Genomic DNA, 21,448 nt, shown 5'->3' on the forward strand with positions numbered 1-21,448 from the left:
CAAAACAGCACTTGCCGTATGTTCGATGCTAACAACATATTTCTGCAAGAAGTTAGTGCCTGCGGGCTGGCTCCAAAATTACTTTAACAACACCCAGACCGGCACCAAATATATTCGAAAACAGGAATGCCATACGCTATAATCAAATAATAGTCCTTAAAATATTTTCAGCCTAAAATCGGCAGAAAAATAAGAAGATTCAGCCTCGGCTGGAAAAAAAAAACAATATTTTTATTAAAATAAGAGTGGAACAGTCATACTTGTTTGACGGCCTATGGCTTCTGAAAAAATACGTTGCCACGTCAATGCATTAATTTCTTTTTTTTTTTTAATATTACCTTTTTGGAAAGCTGATAGACCATTTTTATTATCAATAAAGAAAGGTGTCTTGTTTAAATAGAGGCAGTCTATGATGATTTCCAACAAACTAAATTGCGACCTTTGCTTTCGTTTGCTTTACACAGCAGCTGGTGACACATATTTCTAGCAAATTCATTGCAAAAATAGTCAGGAAAATTTACTTTTAATATGTATACACGTCTTGCTTTTATGCTGTGACTTTTTGATGAATTTAGGCATTTTTAATAAAATATTTTGTTTATCTCCGAAGGATTCTGGAGGATTATTTTACTATTTAGCATTTTGTGCGTTGGAGCCTTTAAATGAAGACAGCATTAAATTTTTTCGCTTTAAACTTTTTGTCTCGAAACAGCGTCCTAGTAACCTTGTTGTAAAGCTCTTCTATCAGTTTTTTTTTTCTTCAATCTTTATGCTGATTTGCCTTTCTTATTTTCCATTACGTTCTGAGACCCAGGTTGATACACGATGCCTGTCTAGATTTAACCACACATCGATAATGTGTGTTTGGCTTGAATGTTTAGTTAGAGGGTATCTTAAATATTCAATTTTGTGACAGGCGTGCAAGTAACATAATACATCACGAAGTAAGGCCCTCTTAGAGGACAATTTATGGAGCGTCGCACTCTGATGCGTTCGAAAAACCCTTTAAAAGTAAAGCAAATTGAGTTCTAGAGCACTTAATCTGTAATCGACAGCAGGAAACTTTGAAGCACTGTTATTTTCTTTCTCTTAACGTTTCAGATTGCGCATACTACGGGATACTCATGTTGATATTTCTCCAGGGAACGTATTTATTATTTGCAACTTGTGAATTTCTCGTAAGAGACGTCTCTTCACTGGATCTTACCGGTAAGTTTTCTTCATTTCGTTGTAGATTCCCACTGTTATTTTTTTTTTTTGTTAGTGAAGTAACTTAGCTTTTCACTCGCGATTGTACTGACTAAGCAGTTGCAAAGTCCCTTTTATTCTAGTTACTGGGCATATTGTGCCTCCTTCATGAATTGTGTCAATTTTCTAATATTCAGTTCGGTATTAATTTTTTTCTCTCTATGGAATGGTTTTCACCTTCATTTGAATTTTTGTCAAGAAACACGGCTTTTACAGTTATCCTTATCTTGCGGAAACTAGCAATTTTCCCACCTTACCTTGTTTAAATTCGCAATCATTTCCTATTAGCTAAAATAAATACAACCATAATATCTTGAGATTTAAAATCTTTTTCGCGGCGAACCTTTGCCCTTTCAGATTAACAACACTTACTCAAAAGCGTGCAGATAAAGGTTCCTTAACTTTTTCTTTCATGGAATAAACGAAGTGAGCGAAAATCGTATATTGAATTTATCGATTGTATTTGACACGTTAATGAAATTTCAAGGATAGCTGGGTTATTAATTCACTAATGTGAACTGAATTTTAACACGCTAAATACCTTAACTGGTAATGATGAAACTAAAGATACGACCAAGCTAAGGAGGAGTTTTGGGCTGTAATTTGAAATAATAGCGCCTACTCCCTTCTTTCGTTATAAGTCCGCAAGTTGTCACTCGATACTTGCTTTGTTAAATGCAGCTGCCGCTTCTTTTACAATAAGTCAAATAAACGAAATGGATTCTATTTTCTAATCAGGCCAAGCGCTGAAATCCTCCTGGCTTCGGATGAAAGCATCAGCTGCTTCTAGCAAAGCGCTCGTTTGCTTTGTTCATGTGCTTCTTGAGGCCGAACCTGAGGGCGAACCAAATTTTAAGCGGAAATTGTAAAAATAATGAGATGCCGTTTGCTATGATGTAAAATGTCGGATTATCGATGACTGCATTCAAAAGCAACTAAAGGCTTTTCCTAAGTGTTACCTGTACTTCACTTTTGTGCAAAGTGAGATCCCGCTACTAAAAGTTCTATTAAAAACAATTTCACGAGAAGTAGCTCGAACGAGTTCAGTCGGAGACCAAATTAAAGAGCTCTCTTAAAGTGACTGTCATATTAAAATGAATCTATGAAAACAAACTCAGAAAAGATAAATGGCCGCTTTAGAACTTGCATTGTTCATGCTGCATGGGACTGAAATGCTTACATACACAATATCTGTACCTTCATGAGACCGATACAAAGTAAATCCCAGTTAAGGGTATTATTACCTTCAAACGTTCTTCAGACTGCAGTATCGATCTGGCTTTCGCCCTCCGATCAGTTAAATAACTTCTCCTGCGCGTCTACTTGTATTTAGCTTTTGGCTTAACCTGGTCGCGCGATCAATTTAAAACTACAGACAACGTAAAAATTGGTGTGATCGCGGGTTATCAAGCTGCAGACCCGCTATGTCATCAAGTAAGCAGGGTTTAACCAGTAGGCTTAATCCGGCAAGGATACCTTCAGTATAGCGAAACAGAATTCACTGACAATACCTCTAGAGAAGCCGTTTTCTTTTTTTTCTCTCGGCTCACTTGGTGAACTAGGAACTCAGCCGGGCATCTCTAAAACATGTAATCCACGAAATTTAGTTTATACTTACAGGGTAGGCCTAAGAATAGGCGCAAGTGAACATGTTCACACTATCAATAAGCCCGGTTAGAATTAAAGTGACATAAATACAGAATGTTGGGGGAGATCTAGGACAAGGCGGCGTGTAGTGAAGCTCGTATCATCTTGTTTCTTTCCCAGTATACACAAACTAACAAGCAAAAAAGAAATAAAAGGTTTTTTCTTGTTCTTAGAAATATGCTTTGTCTTATTGTAACTGGATATCTGAGACGAGCCTTTTTGTGGTTATGTATGTGTTTGTCCTTCAGGTGTAGACAAAAATCAGTGACCTTTAAATCCCAAAATTTATGAATCCAGACCTCGTTCTCTAACTTAAATCAGATAACTTTTGACTGGTTCGAGTATGCGATGGTTTTGCACCAAGAACATTCACAATAAAACCAAAATACCGTTCATTTTACATAATGAGTCATTTTCTATCACTTGTTAGGTAATTGCACCTTCGATCAGAACCAATTTTGTGATTGGCGTAACGAAAAATACGCCGATCATTTTGACTGGCGTCTTTGGCGAGGAAGCACTCCTAGTAGTAATACCGGACCGATCAGTGATCACACAGGTAAAAAAATATAATATTTAAAGAACCTTGCTATTTGGTGCCTAAGTTTACTACTACCTAACTTTAAAATGTATTTTTGTGTAAGTGCACTTAGGAGCCAGGTCACGGTTTGGTTGTCTTGAAAAGTTTAGCCTAAATGTTTCAAATTCGTCGTTTGCAATCCGCGTTAATCGTCTCCATCCTTTACCATCCTTGTTCCTTTATAGTTTATTATTATATTTGTGATGTTTCTCTATCTTAGTAAACTACTTTGTCAGATCTCCTGCAATTTAAATGCATTTTTTTACGTGGCCAAAATAACTCAAATTGCCGTGACTGAGCCCCTTTAACTTTTTTGTTCAAATTTATAGCGAAGTCACTTTGTTGAACTCAATGCACTTTCCCAGAGACGATTGTAGAACCAGTTACAACAACTGATAAAATTCACACAGAATTGAAAGAACCGTTATTTTCAAGACTTTTCATTAACAATAGCTTTCTATAGGTAATGGCTCATATATTTACATTGAGACGTCACTTCCTCGTAAATATGATGAGAAGGCCAGGCTCAACAGCCCTTGGATGAGAGGCGCACAGCGGATGACGTTTTACTACTCCATGTACGGCAGCACTATTGAGTCCCTGTCCATTTATGTTAGAATCAATGGCAGTGAAAACAGAGTTTGGAGCCGCTATAGAAGCCATGTATCTAAAGACTGGATTGAGACATGCCTGACCATAAACTACGCGGGGACGTATCGGGTATAAACAAAGTCTTGACTGTGAATTTATAATACCTTGAGTAGTGTTTGAATATCCGTTAAATGGCTGGTCAAACGCATTTTTTCTCTTCAAGAACAATTTTTGTACAGTGGACCATCGTCGCCTAATACTTGCGATTGACACCTTTTTCAGGGAGGGTAGGTGGGGATGAAGTCAGTGACGTATAACATAAAATATATAACGATTCGATTGCTTCGATCATTCACACTAAAATACAAACACGTGACATTGGTCTAATAAGCAGGTCATAAATCACAATAAAAACTATCACTGTTGATAATTGGATCCATATGGAGAAGTAGTGTACTTCCTCAGTTGCTCAATAATTAATTTTCTTTGCTAATTATGAACTCGTCTTAAATTAAACCCATTTATTTGAAAATCAGAAATGAATTTGCAGGGACGCGAAGACCATTACAAAGTGGGAGGGCTAAAAAACCTGACCAAGACAAGCAAGTATAAGGAATCACTGTTCCGCCATTTATCATGTTTTTGCGTACTAATTGGCCATGGAGCGCTAAAAAGTTAACCCAAGCAAAAAAAGAAGGGAGGGCTAGTCTGAACCTTACCTAGCCTCCCCCTTTGCAGTCCCCGAGGCGTGGGTGGTAATGTATTTTTTGATCATTCACCTGCCGATACAACCTCCGACGCATGTAATAGTGTACTTGGATCTTAACATTCCGCTCTGACATTTGTGTCCAGTTTCTTTATGTCTGCATTTATCAACTTCAGGTCATAATAGAAGGCGTAGCTGGCTTGACGTATAAATCAGATATCGCCATCGATGACATTAGTTTCAGCAAGAATTTGACTTGTGTCTCTGCTGGTAGAAATACGCCACCTGGAAATTTTGAAGGTAATGTTCAAAGGTGAAATATTGAAGAAACACATAACATTCGTGACATACTTGTTCATGTCGTGCTTGATAGAAAAGATCGATTGAGAATTTGTCTCATTTAACCTTACAGATTACTTTTGACAGTTAGTTTTAGTTAATGATAGGGGAGTCGAATTAATTGTTTTAAACTTTAGTGTATTACTGTCAGGTACGATGTCAGTAGGTCATTTTACTTCTATTTAAGGAAATTCCAGCAAAAATGTTAACCGAAAAATTTCGAACAGAACTGAAGTCATAGAAGCCTCGCCTTGACATATCAGCCATCACAAGTTTTAGTGCTGGTCTTCTGTACACTGAAGTGTTGTTTTCTGGGAAAAGTAGCAAAGCAAAGAAAAACCATTCCTGGAAAGGAGAAACGTATAACTGAATCCAACCCACATATGGATGCATACGGTCCAAGAATCTTATTAAGGTCACATTGCATACATTTAAGTTCAATATACAACATTTTCATTACAACCACATTGGTGTTCCCAAACAACAGGGTGTTCGTTTACCAAAAGAAGAGAGAATCGAAGGAACATGTAATACGCCGGCCTCCATGTCATGTGCAAACTCTCATTGGTTATTTGTAGACGACTGTTTTAGTAAGATTTTATCTTTTCCCATTCTAATACTAGCAAACTGTACCTTCGATAAGAGCTATTGTGGATGGCGTAACGTCTTAAGTCCTCAAGACGACATTCACTGGTTCCGCAGAAGATTTAATACACCAAGCCACGGAACTGGGCCAAGCCAGGACCACACTGGTAACTAACACATCTTTCTAGAAATAACAGTGTTTAAGGGTATCTCTAGCACTTCCGAGTACTTTCACTGATAATTGTGATCTAAAAAATATGTTGAGAGAAATTTGGTTCTATATTGACTGTATGTTACAGTCACCTTTCTGTTACAGCTTGTTTAAGCGTAGTTTAAGCAACTTAATAATTCTTGCACGATGGAATTTATCATAATTTCTTTAAGCTATCCTGCTGGTTCTCAAATGGAAGAGCATCCTGGAACGACCTGTTACTAGTTCAATGACTCACACGCTAAGATGTTAACAACGTTTGTCTAAAAGATATTAGGGAGCTTAAGCAAACCACGACGATGAAGGCAACGAGAATGTCACCAAACAAAAATGAAAAAAACAATAGCTGTGCACGTGCGTTATAAATCTTTGTACATTTCTTTGCCGTCCTCTACAAAACAAGAAAGTGAAATGACCAAGTTCTTCGTAATCCGAGGAACGCCAACGACGACGACTAATTTTTCGTATTTCCATTTGGAATTGAACGCAGACGTGGCATATTTAGCCCGAGCACGTGTTTAGAGCCATTGGCGTACTGAACTGATCTAGATAATTGAGAATTTCGCCGGTAAAATATAAATTCATTTTAGACTAAGTGTAGTCCTCGCCGTCGCCGTCGCCGTCGCCGTCGCCGTCGCCGTCGCCGTCGCCGTCGCCGTCGCCGTCGCCGTCGCCGTCGCCGTCGCCGTCGCCGTCGTCGTTACTTACGCTCCCTATTTATTTGAGAGAGAGGTCGCTAATATTTCTTTGCATTTTCTTACCCACACAGGGAACGGATACTACATTTACATTGAGACGTCACAACCCGCCAAAGAGAAACACTCTGCACAGCTACTGAGTCCGCTCATTCGGGGACCGAAATGTTTTCGCTTTTATTACCATATGTATGGAAGTCATATGGGAAATCTTGATGTGTTTCTTCAAATTCGAGGGCAATATGGCAATTACTTGATGTGGCAAAAGTCAGGAGAGCAGGGTAATCAGTGGAGAGAGGCAAATGTCGACTTAGGCTACGCCGACGAGTTTCAAGTAAGGAAACCTCGACTACTAGCAATTAGATTATGAGGCTAAGATTTCTATAGTTGATTCGGCCTTCGGCCTCATTAACTATCACCTCCTATGGTTCACCACCAAATTTTCTTCGATTCCTATTGGTTTAAATCGATCACGTGACGCGATATTGTTTATCGGCGGAGAGACACTATTTGGCCACGGTGACCGTAAAAGGAAAATACCCTGATGGATAGCAGTCTGCTGTGAAAATGTTTTTGTAATCAAGCGGACTCATAGAAACATATACATTTGGCTTTCACACCTTTCATCTAAAAAGGTTGAAAATAATATATTAATTCAATATGATTTTTGAATTGGTGCGCGGAAAAAAAAATCAGTGACGTGGCATATAATATATCTTCTCAATCGAAACTGAACTAAGGAGAAAATGTTGAATAAGATCAGCTATCCAACCACTGTCATGATAATTATTACCTTTGTTTAAACTTGATGAATTCATAAGCCCTGCTCAGACGCCGTATTTTATTTGAGCCGAATCTAAAGTGGACTTGATAATATTAAATGAAAAGGAAACTTTTTAACGTTGAATGTCTTTTTAGGTTGTATTAAACGCAGTTGTTGGCAGAGGCTATCAAGGAGATATAGCAGTCGATGACGTCACATTTACTGACGGGCTGTGTGAAAGCGGAAGTGAATCACGAGGCGGGATAGGTACTTGTCTATCAAACTCAGGCCATGAGAAATATTTTACTTTATCTTCATCTTCGGCTCACTGGAATTTAAATGGCGAATATCGAAAAGTTAATACGCTCAGTAGCAAACTATAGTCTTTTAATTGATCTTTTGCGAGATTTCAAACAACCCTTTGTTCTTCAAAATATCTTTGTATTTTGGACATTAACGTTCTGGCTCTGTCCTGGTTGTTTTGTTATGTTCCTTTTCTAACCTGCTAAAAAAGTTTCAGTAGCCAGTCGGGTTGATTTCTGTCATAAGGAAAATTAAGTTGAATCCCGATTTTTCGAACCACATTCAACTTTAATTAGAAAGTAATTTTGTTCCTCAAAAAATAAATACTTAAAATATCGTGGCATAACTGCTTTACCTAGAGAGTTTTAACTAGATAGTCAACCTCATTCCCAGGCCTTTTCCCTTTCCCTCATTTTTAAGGGAAAAGCGCTGGGTACGAGGTTGCTGGATAGCTTGTTACGCTGAACCTTCAATCGTTCATATAGTAAGAGTAGACAAGTAGACTGGTTACGTGGAAATAAGTAAGGAGCTTGCAAGCTGAGTACGTCAGTAATTCTTTCTTTCTTTCTTTCTTTTTTTTTTTCTTAAGGAAACTGTAACTTCGATGTGCACTTTTGCTTTTGGAGGAATGTCTTCTATTTTCAATGGACACTCAAACAATACGCTACTCCGAGCTGGAACACTGGGCCTTATGCTGACCACACTTCAGGTGACACAAAGAAAAATACAAGTCTTTGACAAAATTAAAATAAAACGAATTTCTGATGACCATTAACAGTACAGTAATTAACACGCCTCCGCTTTGCTTTGTGATTTCTCAATTTCTCGTTGTTTCCAAAACAGGTGCGGTACTCTCCATCCAATCAAAGAAAATTAACCTACTGTTTTTTGTTGTTGTTGTTTTTGTGCCTTATGAATTTATATGAAATTCGTGCGATGTAAGTTATATAGGCTACACCAGCCGCCACCTCCACCTGTGCATTGAGGAGCGCAGATACTCCGTGATCAGTCAACATCTTAAAGGAAAAACACAATCAAAAGCCCCTGAATCTTCATGAGCAATTTGACATGTTAAAGAAATGCCTTGTCTATGAGGTGCTCCTAAGTAGGAAAAAGAGATCGACATTAAACACTCAACCAGACTCCATCCCGGCGGAAATGTTCACTTAGTTATGTTCATTCTTTTGTTTTCCACACCTCATTTTATTCGACCACTTTTTAGACGACCACTTTTGTGGTAAAGGACGTTTCGTTTCGTTTTATTAAATTCAGTTTATTGCTTTATTATTTAGTAATGTTCATATATCAGGTTACAACATACTAAATTTCTGCGACATTACAGTGAAAGAAAGGAGAATCGGTGTTCCAAGTCTTTATTGTTGACAATCGAATTACTTACTGTCAACTATTTTTTTTTTTTTTTTTTTTTAATCAAGGAACTGGCAAGTACATTTATATTGAGACTTCTAGTCCACGCAACCCAGGAGACGCTGCGCGACTTGAGGGTCCATGGATGCGGGGACCGCAATGCATGACGTTCTACTACCACATGCGTGGCTCCACCATGAGCTGTGTCATCATATACATAAGAAGCATGGCTACCTACAGGTATAAACTGGTTTGGCTGAAGTCTGAGGATCGAGGAGACCATTGGATACCAGGGCAAATAAGCATAAACACGACTGAAATCTTTCAAGTAAGTTCTTTCGAGTTAAACCTCAATCACGTTAGACCTGCCAGTCTTCTACAACAGTAGAAGACTAACAGTTAGGCATTCCTCATTTCCAGGCAAGGTAGGCTGTGGTCTAAGAAAAATTCAGGAGGGGCCAAAGGTTCCTAACCGTAAAATCATGTGTGCCCAGCAATAAAGCTTATATGAAAAAAGTAAGTTTTTCCAGTAGCCCAAAGGCGAAAGTTAGTCGCCTGTGGCACCCAGGCACCCTTAGAGTACAGCCCTGTGAGGGTAATGTTGTCATTCAAAAATTATCCTCAGTGGGTGCGGGTCAGTAGGTTGTCTATTTTTATTACCATCATCGACTGCAATTTGTCTGTAATTAATCATAACTTTATACTTTGACGATATTTCGCGCACATGTCATTGAATTTGTTTAGGTAATTATCTATGGTATTAGAGGCAGAAGTTATCTTGGAGATGCTGCATTGGACGACTTTTCTTTCCAGAAAGGAACTTGTCAACAAAAAGGTATTGACACGCTGAAAATAGATCTACTACTCTAGGTATTTGCAAATCGTTGAAAGTATGTGTTTATGGCCCTTCTGGTGGGTAAAATTGTTCCTCTCAGTCAAATAAACGTTTCAATTTTGTGATTCTGATGAGGAAACATTCAACATAGAATTGATTACAGATATTGTACTTGCAAGCAATGTTAACTATTACAGTCAATTTGTTAGCGATTACAGATAATTGCGCTTTCTCAATGTTGAAGTAATATGTCAAACACGGAAGACCGTGTTTGACCACATTTCCAAACACCGAGAAGAGAGTTGAAAATACGACACGCAGCGGAATATTTTTGACGAACTTCGAGGTGTTTGGAAATGTGGTCAACCACTGTCTTGAGTGTTTGATATATCTTCTCAATCGAAACTAAAACTAAGGGGAAAACGGAGAAATAAAATCGTAAAAATCTATGCTAATTAAGATCAGATATCCAAAGACCGTCACGGTCATGATTTCCTTTGTTTAAACTTGAGAACTTTATGTGTACAATAGCTGCGATCTGCTCTTTCAGAAGTGATGATTTATAAACATGCTGTTATCTTACTGCAAGTCATGAAACAGAACATGTATTTTCCTAAGGAAAAAACATATCTTTCCAGGCTAGTCCAAGTTTCTGAACTGTTCCCTTCCTTAGCAGTTTAATTAGTACGAGATAAGTTATATTGTATGAAGTGCTCTCTTTAATTCAATTGATATGAACGAATCTTTCACTTGCAGTCGTAACAACCTTTTACGTGTCCTCATACATGGGTCGAGGCTTCCGACTTTCTTCGCTGCCCTTCGATCACAGTCGGTACTCGGAAGAGTTTCGATTCACTCTCGAGCATCCGAGTGGAAATCCGAAAGAGAGACCATACTTTATCTACTCTGGATTGTACAGCAGACCAAGTCTCGTCACATCCTATTTGGATCTCTCTAACACTGGAAACTTTCCTCTAGATGTTGTTGTTCTACGCGGAGCTGGAAACAATTCCAGGAAGATTAATTTGATAAACAGGAGTCCCTATAGGCAGATGATTAGTGTTGGCGACTACACGAATGATAACTGCTGTGCGAGAAGAATCGTGTTCTCTTTTTATGCCTTGGATGTCACTAAACCAGGTAGGAAAACAATAGCAAAAACGGCATTAACAACAATACAAGTTTATAAACTTTTCTTGCTGCACGAAACGTCTATCACGATGTGGAACAGGGGTTATTTTTAAACGAATATAAAGCCATTAAATATGATTCACGGTACGTTTTTCAGCTTGGAAACACTTTACCTTCGTATAAACATCAAAGCTACGAAAAAAAAATACCAATTACTAAATTAATTCTAGGAATTTTCATGTCGCCATGTACTACCCAGAAATTCCAAAAATAAGCCGTCGGTTTAGTTTTGTCTAAGGATTTGTTTCGCTGGCTTAATTTTGGGATATATGCGGGTGAGCATTTTGTCCAATATCGGAGGAAACTTAATAAGTAAAGTGGTAACTAATCACCTCTTACTACTTGCGAAATATTATATATACTGTTGTAGTATTAATGAAGAACCTTTGTATTTTAGTACTTATCCAACAATAGTGATAAACAAAGCTAAAATCGAAAAACAAATATCAACGAGGACCAATTCACCTGAACGTTACTACAATAAATGGAAACCTTTAATTGACAAGAAGTTTGTAACTCAGAGCTGTATTTTACTTTTCTTTGTAGTTTGTAGGATGTAGCTCAACGTTTCGCAAGTTATAGTAGTTAACATAACTATATGTTTTTCTTTTCTCGTACTCCATTGTATTGTAAGTATATGTAAGTATTATATTGTAAAGGTAACGTAAATACTGTTAATATTTAATTATAATAATAATAATAATAATAATAGTAGTAATAAAACGGAAATCTAACCATCCCTATCAGGGTGGGAATACCCTACTTTTTAGAGATTCTTGAGATTTTGGGAGCTTACTTTTGAAAGTTGAAGGTATTTTGCTTTGCAGGCAGCCTGCCATCTAATGGTTGCGAGCCCGGTTGGTACAAAGCCAACAAATCGTGTCATCTGTTTTATGTTCTATATTCTCGGCAATGGGGCGACGCACGAACCAGGTGTCACTTTTACGGTGCTGAACTCGCCGTTGTTAATGACGCCAGAACTGTGCAAGACCTTGCTTATCAGAGAGGAATGCTAAACCTTGATGACCGCGACTTTTACCTTGGGTTAAGTGGGCAGTTGAAGTGGATTTGGTCAGACGGGAGCTTTGTGTCCAATAATACACCGAATCAATGGGGTCCAAACGAGCCCAGTGATGACGGCAAATGCGGCGCATTTTTGAATGCTATTAGATGGGATTCTAACTGGAAAGGGTATGGATGGCGATGGAATGATATACCATGTACCAGCCGAAAGGGATACATCTGTCAGCAGCCGTTAGGTATGCTCACTAGGTATTGCTGCGTTATAAGGAGGAAGGGACCCAAGGGTGGCCAAGAGGATAAGGGCGCTGGTCTTGTAATACACCTTTTTCCAAAATGGCCCCCATTTTAGTGTTCTTTTGTTTGCCTTCAAATTACCACTTGTTGCCTCGTTCTTAAACTCGAAATTCAAAAGAATATTTTCCCTTGAACGAGGCAACAAGGGCTAATTTGCAAACAAACAAAGGAACAATAAAATGACGGCCATTTTGGAATAAGGTAAATGGTGGTCACGGTTTCAAGTACTCTATCATGCTGTTATATTACTGGGTTTGTTCTTAAAAGTCTCGAGTTAATGTCCTCGTCCCGATCATGCAAATAGCCAGTTGAAGCTGAATTTTGTTTATTTCGCTCTTTAACTATGGCTAGCGGGCTTTTTCTAGGGAAAGAATCTTTTTGTCAAATTTAACCCCAGACCTTTCTGAAACATTTCATTTCAATGAAGACCCCGCATTTTCTTTACTTACCGTTCCAAAAAAAATGTTGACACCTTGTCTCTCTCTAATTAGCGAAAGTAGGGGAAACGACTTCCTTTAACTGCTTGCGCATTTTTCCATAAGGACATACTTAGTACGCCAGGTGTCCAATTTAACAATCAAAAAATCAATAGGCAAGATGACTTTTTGCCCGTGAAGGTATTTAATTACTGTTATAATAAAGTTTCCATATAACGCGCGCTCTGATTGGCTGAAACAGCGTGCTTTATCAGAGAACAGAGAACGGCTTGATGACCGTAAGCTGGCTTTCAAATTTTTGCTTCGGAATTTTGACAAACTTGACCCAAATTAAACATCCCCTGTGACTCAGACAAACGCAATGGAAACGAGCTCTATGTCTACAGTAAATATGGCTCACGGAGACCATTGTTAGCAACAGTAGTGTGAAAACTGTACTAAAATAAGAAGTTTGGCTAGATTCCCGCCGACAAAACACGTAGCGAAATAAACAAATTCTCAACCTAACCAGCGCGTCGATAAAAGACATTATATTTGTTACGAAGGCGGAAATTATACTTAAGAAGTAAAACAGCGACAGAAAACAACAATTGAGCTGTCTCTGTTTGTGATAGAAGCTTTATTTTTGTAAAAATGCTCAATTGCTCAAAACAACACTTACATACAGTGTAGTAATGTTCGTTCTCTAGTCCCCTCAGCGAAGTGAGCCGACGAGTGGTCAGTTTAAAGCTTGCTCTGATATTCTCTTCTGTGGTCGGAGTAGAACCAGTGAAAGCAGTTTAGCTTTTCTAAATTTTACGCTAGTTCGGGCAATCTTGCTGCAAGCGGCTGCAAGCCGTAAATAACTGCATGTAGCTCCTTTCAAATACAACTCAGCATTTCGCATTTTCGTCCGCAAGCTTTGTCCTCCTGGTTTCGAAATTTTCATTGGAAAAGTGCACGTTTTCATGAGCAATACGGCCAGATTCCTCTGGACTACAAACCTTTACATGCGTTTAGCGAAGCGAACTTTGAAGGCATCATATCGTTCTTAAAGCTTAGTTGAAGTCCAGTTTGTGATTGACAGCTGTCGCTTCGTTAGCCAATCGAATTATTTGAACAATTCTAACAAAGATTGTGATTGGCTTATTTTAGCGTGCTTTATCAGAGAACAGAACACGGCTGACGAAACTTTTACTCGTTTGGAAAATAAAGTTTGATTTGAAAATTCAGCCGAATGCGTGGGGAAATTATTGGATTTTTTATCATAACACAAATAAAGAAGCCTCGACTCTGCTCTGTTTTGTTGTAAAGCACTTAGGAAGCGGTAGAACACTCAAGAAGTGGGGAAAAACACTCCACTATGTCTCGTGTTTTCCGGTACACTTCTTTCGTGCTCTACCGCTTCCTGCGTGCTTTACAACAGAACAGAGCACAGTCGAGGCTTCTTTATTTGTTAACCAAATTCAAAATTAAAAGCAATACGATTTTGTTCAGAAGCATTTTAGAAGCTAAAAATGTGTTGTTGTTTATATTCCCAGATGTTCCTCTGCCTGTAGCTCTCTTTTCACTGAGTGGCACCAATGGAACTGTGGACAGGAGTCCAAATGGAGCCATCAAAGCTGTTCCTAATAACATCAAATTTGCACCAGGTCCTCATGGAAATCCAAATGGTTCCTTCTACTTTAGCGGTATTAATAGGAGCCATGTAAAACTTAGAAAAAGCGGACAACTGGACACAAGGTTCTCGATTGGTGTTTTCGCATGGGTTCATCTTGACAACTCCAGTGGCCCAATCTACACGCATGAACTGCCAAACAAGTATTATGGCTTATCGTTGCAGGTTTCTCATTCAAGCTTGGGTGTCAAAGTGAGATACGTCGACAGGAAGTCGCTGTCTAGTTATCTGCTATTTAAGAAAAACGTTTTACAAGCACATTCCTGGAACTTTATTGGAACCGCGTACGACTACCATACAGGTGTCGCGTCTATTTTCGTCAATAACAACACTGTCGTGCTGAAGTATATCAAAGTAAAAATGGAGCTAGCAACGTATTCCAGTGTTAGAATCGGTGCGATGAAGAAACAGAAGGTGTACTTTCGTGGGAGGATCTCCTGCTTACAAGTTTATGATCAAGCATTGTCGGTGGATCAAATTATCAAGGTTAAAACAAGGTGCAATCAAACTGGTAAGTTTGCTGTATTAAGTAAGAACGAACGAGCTACACATTAATCGACATTAACGAGAGAGCTAAGAGTAGAAATAGAGCTTGTAAAGCTGTGCAGGTCAACTGCCAGCATCGACTGTTCATGGCTTGTTTTTTGCGTTCTTGGTACATTTTACGCCTCTTTCTGTAACTAAGAGATCTCCATCACAAACCTCCACCTGTATGTCAATTTATCCCTTCATAAATCCTGTAGTGTTCCAAAATGTCTTCATAGTACTATTTCTAAAACCTACTGCAAGCAAACAGCACGTCAACTCTCCAAAGCAAGCCTGCAGAATAACTGCCACTAATGTTGCTTTCAGTAGTCCTCAACTAGGACACATTGGCACAAAAAGATCAGTTCGTCTGAATATCAATTTGATGATTTTGCATCGCATGGACAGTGAAATTTTAGAAGTTGATCACTGCGTATGGTAAAACAAGTATGTACCTCTTCGTAAAACATCATTTTGTTTGTTTCTCCAGCACCCTTAACGTGCAGTCACGGCTATTTTGCATTACACGGCGGTTGCTTCTCGATTAATACCAAGAATATACTGACGTGGAAAGATGCACTGGGGCAGTGCAGTAGTGAAGGAGGGACCTTAGCCAAGATATCTCGGGAAGGTTTGAGGTATGCATTTACCAACCTGCTAGAAGAAATGAGACCTAAGCCGGAGCATTTGCACTTTGGCCTCCTGGCACAGGACAACTGGGTATGGATAGATGGCAGTCCATTTAATAACTCTCTGTGGCTGTCGGGATACCCTTCTGCTTACCATGGAATCCAGAGTTGTGCTGTGCTATCGGCTGGTTCGTCGGGGATAAAAAACGTTGACTGTCGGCTAACGATGTACCCACTGTGCCAGAAAAAGCTCGGTAAGTTAGAGAGTGTTCATTTAGGTAGTTGAATTCAAAGTCAATTAATTGTTGCTTTGGTCTTTGCTTAGCAAGGCCACCCATTTATGAAAGGTCTTTTAGGTACGTTAGCAATCGGAATGCAGATACTACCTTATTTAAGTTATAAAGTCTGATTCTAAAGCAAGCTGTGATTTGGCTTTGGTTTAAGTCATTTGAGTTGTTAACTCTGACTGCCTTATTTGTCAAGGTTTGTGTGATCACAGCTGTGGTTAACTTGTTTTTGTTTGAAGTTCAGCTCTAATCTCTCAGCGAAGTTTTGACATATCATTAAATGTCAGAGCGACATAAAATATAGCGAATTAATGCTCTTTTCCTAGTAGCAGTCTTCTAAATATTGATCACTTTTATACCTTTTCAACCTTTTTCTTATAACTTACAAAGAACTCGAGACCCAAGGCCGCAGAAGCCCGAAACCCGGGCCCGAAACACCTCAAGGTAACTCTCGGCGGAAGAAATTTCAGCAATAACTCTCTTAACTACCACGGAGGTTACAACTTTTAGTGTCTGTAGTTTACCTGACTGCATATTATGCGTTGCTTTCTAGCCTGGTTCACTTCGCTTGTAGATTAGTGGGGGGCGGAGGATTATAAGTATTGATTGCCATTTCCTTTTCCGTCTTGTTTATTTTTTTGCTAGTAAATTCACTGTCACACCATATTTTGACGCAAAGTTCAAGTGTTCTGTTACCTCATTACCCCTCTCTGGCCATTGATAGATCCTACACCACTTGTTTTCGTTCACAAAAGGTGAGGAATTAATCAAACTTAATAACAAAACAGTTGCCAGTTTAATGATTATTCTTCTATTTACGATACATCGTGAGAAGTGTTGGTCGCCTCTGGTCTTCCAAGTGAAGTGGGCCATATACTGAAATATGCCATTTTGCAGTTGTGTGCTTAGTTACCTGGCCTATGAACGCAAGTGAGGCTGGAGGTGACCTTGCTTTGATACAGACCTCTCCACTTTTCTCATTTAAATACCATCTAGTTAGCATAAGAACAACTTGATTTACACAACGAAAGCGGTGAGGTCTTAATCAAACCAAGGTCACCTGCAGCCTCATGGCCATTCAAAAGCCAGATCACTGAGCAGACAACTGTAAAATAGTCTATTAAATAAGTTTCAAGCATAGAGCAAACAGAATTAAGATTTTGACTTCGCGATGAAGTAACTGATCTTTGAATCAAAAATACGTGGTTTAGTTGAAATGCTTTCTGCCTGCCTGTCTGTCTGTCTGCCTGTCAGTTGATTTGTTTGATCTTTCTTAATCCTTGCGCGTGATTGTTTTCCTTTGTCATTTAGGAGTTCAATCCTTGGTGGGAAGTAACGTTTGAAAAATCACTGTATGTTGAATCTGTTGAAATCACTGATAAAATCGACTGCTGTTCACGTGACAAAGGAATGATCAACGTTACTGTATCTAGCAGTAAAACCGGTTCTGACCCAACTTGTACACAATCGGTGCAGTATGGAATATTATTAACCCACAAAGTACACTGCTCTCCACCAGCGCGCGGACGTTTCGTGATAGTAACGTTAACTGGAAATAATGTCACGCTAGTTCTCTGCCAAGTTGTTGTTCGAGCAATTGGTAAGTCACGGTAAACTTGACATCGTTTGGCTTGCATGACTCTAGTCTGTAGTTCTTGCCCTCTCTCTAAAGGAAAAGTAAAGGAGTAACTACATTAAATTACATGAGCAAGTTGTTTCTACTCTTGTATATGACTGGTCAAGATTCTTTCAATTCTTCGTCTAAATGATTACTACATTTTTGTTACAACTGAGATTTATACAAGTGATGTTTACTCCGGAGTTGTCTCACACTTAACATCGTTTTCACTGTAGAATTTTCTGAAGAGGCGCACGGTGTTTTACGTGAAGGGTGGTATAACGTAGATTACGACTCCAAAATATCACCAACTATGCGGGAGAATCCTGTGTTTAAAGGCGAAAGTCAGAGCCAGATCGTTCTGCGGGATTTCGATGCACCAGTCAATGTGGGAACAAAGTACGTTCAGCGACTGACAAGCTACTTACAGGTAAAACATCATTTTCCCTAGAGGTACTCCCTTATATAGGCTATAAAGGTATGTTTGTCTCCAAAGGGAATGGTTAGCAGTGTCGTTAGGAGAGGAGACGAAATCCTCTCCTTTCATTTCCGTTGCTAGAAACCTGATCTCAAATTGTAATTTCATGGCTAGCAAGTCGCGTGATTTTAAATTTCATGATGAGTCCCGTCAATTGAAATTTTGTCCCAAGTTGCGAGACAATTCGCGTGACTTCAATTTTATGAGGAGTCGCGTTGGTATAAAATGACAACAAATCACGTTAATCTGATTTCGTGACGGGTCCCGTGACTCTACATATTGTACCAGTACACCCAGGACTAATTATTTAAAAATTAGTGAAGTACAAATCATTTTGCAGGTTCCTGTAAGTGGAAATTACACGTTTTACCTGTCATGCGATGAATTCTGTGAGTTATGGAAGTACGATGTTATTGAAGATGGCATTGAAAAAGAAGACAGGAAAGCTGAGGAAATTGTGACCAAACAACCAATCATTTCTGTCAAAAGATTTTCATCTTATCAAGAATGGGACAGGTGAGCATAACAGGGAGATAAACAGGGCTCGAAAAAATCTCGAATTCCAACTTGCCCTTCTGACAGGCAGCATTCAAGTTTTGCTTGCCCAGTGCAAGTCTTATTATACTTTTATTTATTTATTTATTTGGCCTTCCACTTGCCTGGGTCCTTGCCCATTAGGCAAATGAGCTAATGACAAATTTACCTGCCCGGCAGGAAAATCTACTTTTTTTTTCCGGTGACGTGACTACACTATTTTGAGCCCTGGACATTCATGTTCTTGGACTTGTAACCTTTGCCTTGCTTACTTATCCAGTCTTGCCTTTAAAGGTACGCAGAGCAAACATCACAGTCTGTATTTCTCGACAAATGTCGCATTTATCAAATGGAGGCCTTTATGAGGGAAGAAACGGGCAACGACCACATATCTGTGGGCATGCGTACACCCAGTGGAAAATATGAACGACCTATCCCTGGAACGAGACTGTTCAGGACTAAACCAGGTAACGTGCTTTGTTTTCAACATACTGAAGAAGGGCCAAACCTGAAACGTATATGTTACACGAACTGTTTGACACTTCAATTAACTTTTTCAACCTTGTATTTTATGTTGTGTCACACATCAAATGAATCTTTTGGGCATTCTTCCTACTTACTCACTTTGATCTGAGATACTGACAGTAGCGATTACAATTTCGCTGCTGGAGGAAATCTTCAATAAAAGATAGAGAGTCTAAGGTTTTGTTCATTTCTCATGCGTATTTGAGAATTGCCAGAAATCGGCGCTGACTTTCTTGTACTTTACCAACAGAACTTCAAAGAAGTTATTTCTATTAGGTAATTGTTATCTCACTATTCTTCAGGTAGCTAAGGTAGCAAACAATGTTTTGTTCAACGCTTTCAATAAGCTTCTATTAACAGAACTATCTATGAAGCGACATTCTACGTGAGGAGATGACCTTTCTCTAAAAATTCGGTTTTCTTTTCCAGCTATTCAACCTTCTGTTGCAAAGGATACCTTTCAGCTTGATTTGGGCGGCAATGTTTTGTTGCGATTCAACATGAAATACATGTTGATTTGTAGCTGTATCAAAATTTAAGAAATAAGTGTCATAACAGAGGTTCTTAGCGCAGACGTAAATATTCTTTCTTGCCATAACTGACTAAACTGAATTGAATTCTGAATCGTCAACAGGAACGCGTAAATTGGAAGTGACACTACAGCATCCCAAAACGTCGTTATCTGCCTTTGTTGGTTCAAACTTACACATCTCAGGTTGGTTTCACCAGCCTTATCCGACAATTGCGTAAGAAATTAATAAAATAAATGTAAAACACTCATTGGTGGAATCTGAGCGAAGTTACAAGAATCTATTGCGTAGAAGTATATATCTGTCACTAACGAAGCTTTCAAATTTACTCTACAGTGAAACCTGTATTAAGCGGATCCCATATTAAGCACGCATCCTCTATTAAGTGGACACCAACTCGAGTCCCAAAATTTCCTTCCCACAATTACTGTAAAATAAACCTGCTTCCAGCGGACACCTCATTTAAGAGGAGGCAGACACTAATATTAAGCCATTTTGTTGTATAAAACCTGCAATAAGCAGACGCTTCAAGGGCTTTTTGCTTTTACGAGTTCAGCTCAAACTCCTTTGACTATTGCTCAGTAATGTCGTTTTGAAGCTAAGTGGATTATTTCAGTTTGATACATTGACTGACTGGACATTGTGCTATGAGCAGTCTTTGATCTTACACTGTGTTACGCTCTGTTACAAAAGGGTTGATGATTAACTATTATTGCACAAGATATTAGAACTTGTTTAGAGCGGACATCCTTTATTAAGCGGACACAAGTAAGTGTCCCAAGGGTGTCCGCTTAATACAGGTTTTCCGTTCTTTGCAAAACAGGTTATTACAGGTTCTGCTGTCAAGGTGTATATTGTCCGGATTGCCCGCTGGAACTGAACGTCTCAACCCTTGGACAAAATGTGACAATTAATTCAGCGCTTAACTTCTCCTGTGTGAATACATCATTCACGGCTACTTTTAACACGGACAGACAACCTGACAATTTTGCAGTCAAGGTCAGTGGTCACAGAACAGATAATTTTAGGTCCAATTCTCTTTCAGGTGGCGAAAACAACATGGCAATCTGGCGAGTACCCTCACTTTGACACAGTTTGATCCCCCCTTTGAAAAATCCTGGCTACGCCCCTGTCTTTTGTAAATTAGTTCCTTACATAGTTAATGATTACAAAAGACAATTTTTCTCACACTTGTCAACCAATCGCAATGCTCGTAAAATGCTCAAAATAATTGGGACTAATTGTTCTTTTGGTCGCAGGTCAGTTATTCATTTGTCAACAATTCAGAACAAACTGTGAGCGAGAGAGTTTTAGGGCATCTTCATCTTCGAGGTGAATTTTATATATTTTTTTTGCTTTGCAATTTTCTTTGAGATGGGACGCAAACGTTATTTTTTTCTTTTTTCTATCAGCTGTGGTGATAAAAGAGTGCTACTTCAAATCAGAGTATTGCGGTTGGACCAGTCTTGGTGACAACGAAGAAAATTGGAAATTGTCAAATAATAAAACATTGGTTAAATTTCCAGGTAGGTGGAAATTATACTCTGATACTTCGTGGTTGAGGTGGCCTAATGGTCAGCGCTGTGGACTCGGGATCGCCAGTTTCCGTTTCAGGTGTTTTGTGAAGTCGTTCTAATGAGCTCTACCCAGGAAAATAAATGAGTTGTGATATCCTGACCAGAATCTGGGGGAGGGGGGGGTTAAACAGAGATTGGCAGGCACCCCACCCAGGGGAAATGGAAATAGGCTATCCCCCCCTAAGTCTAAGTTAACGACAGACTACATTTGACGGCTTCGAGTGGAGTTTTTAAAATGGGTTTCTTTTCCAAAACCATCGAATAGAGCCCAT

At 39.0% G+C, this 21,448-nt stretch overlaps 1 protein-coding gene across 1 annotated transcript in view; it reads left to right on the forward strand.

Annotated features, from left to right (window-relative positions):
* Positions 1–285: 285 nt before the first annotated feature.
* The window catches only part of LOC110053725 (MAM and LDL-receptor class A domain-containing protein 2-like), a 53,637-nt gene continuing 32,474 nt past the window's right edge, over positions 286–21,448 (forward strand). The window contains exons 1-24 of the mRNA XM_020759992.2: positions 286–1,011; positions 1,102–1,209; positions 3,326–3,454; positions 3,939–4,195; positions 4,949–5,072; positions 5,735–5,863; positions 6,677–6,936; positions 7,521–7,632; positions 8,258–8,377; positions 9,105–9,364; positions 9,781–9,871; positions 10,628–11,011; positions 11,890–12,321; positions 14,337–14,984; positions 15,489–15,881; positions 16,560–16,669; positions 17,226–17,514; positions 17,769–17,962; positions 18,351–18,526; positions 18,839–19,011; positions 19,704–19,784; positions 20,423–20,598; positions 20,859–20,931; positions 21,012–21,125. Of these exons, the coding sequence (XP_020615651.2) occupies positions 1,125–1,209; positions 3,326–3,454; positions 3,939–4,195; positions 4,949–5,072; positions 5,735–5,863; positions 6,677–6,936; positions 7,521–7,632; positions 8,258–8,377; positions 9,105–9,364; positions 9,781–9,871; positions 10,628–11,011; positions 11,890–12,321; positions 14,337–14,984; positions 15,489–15,881; positions 16,560–16,669; positions 17,226–17,514; positions 17,769–17,962; positions 18,351–18,526; positions 18,839–19,011; positions 19,704–19,784; positions 20,423–20,598; positions 20,859–20,931; positions 21,012–21,125 (4,810 nt within the window). The 5' untranslated portion in view covers positions 286–1,011; positions 1,102–1,124. The remainder of the gene's footprint in view (positions 1,012–1,101; positions 1,210–3,325; positions 3,455–3,938; positions 4,196–4,948; positions 5,073–5,734; positions 5,864–6,676; positions 6,937–7,520; positions 7,633–8,257; positions 8,378–9,104; positions 9,365–9,780; positions 9,872–10,627; positions 11,012–11,889; positions 12,322–14,336; positions 14,985–15,488; positions 15,882–16,559; positions 16,670–17,225; positions 17,515–17,768; positions 17,963–18,350; positions 18,527–18,838; positions 19,012–19,703; positions 19,785–20,422; positions 20,599–20,858; positions 20,932–21,011; positions 21,126–21,448) is intronic.

Source organism: Orbicella faveolata, unplaced genomic scaffold (genome assembly GCF_042242905.1).
Source record: "Orbicella faveolata isolate gen_17 unplaced genomic scaffold, um_ofav_v1 contig_26, whole genome shotgun sequence".
Taxonomy (NCBI): Eukaryota; Metazoa; Cnidaria; class Anthozoa; order Scleractinia; family Merulinidae; genus Orbicella; species Orbicella faveolata.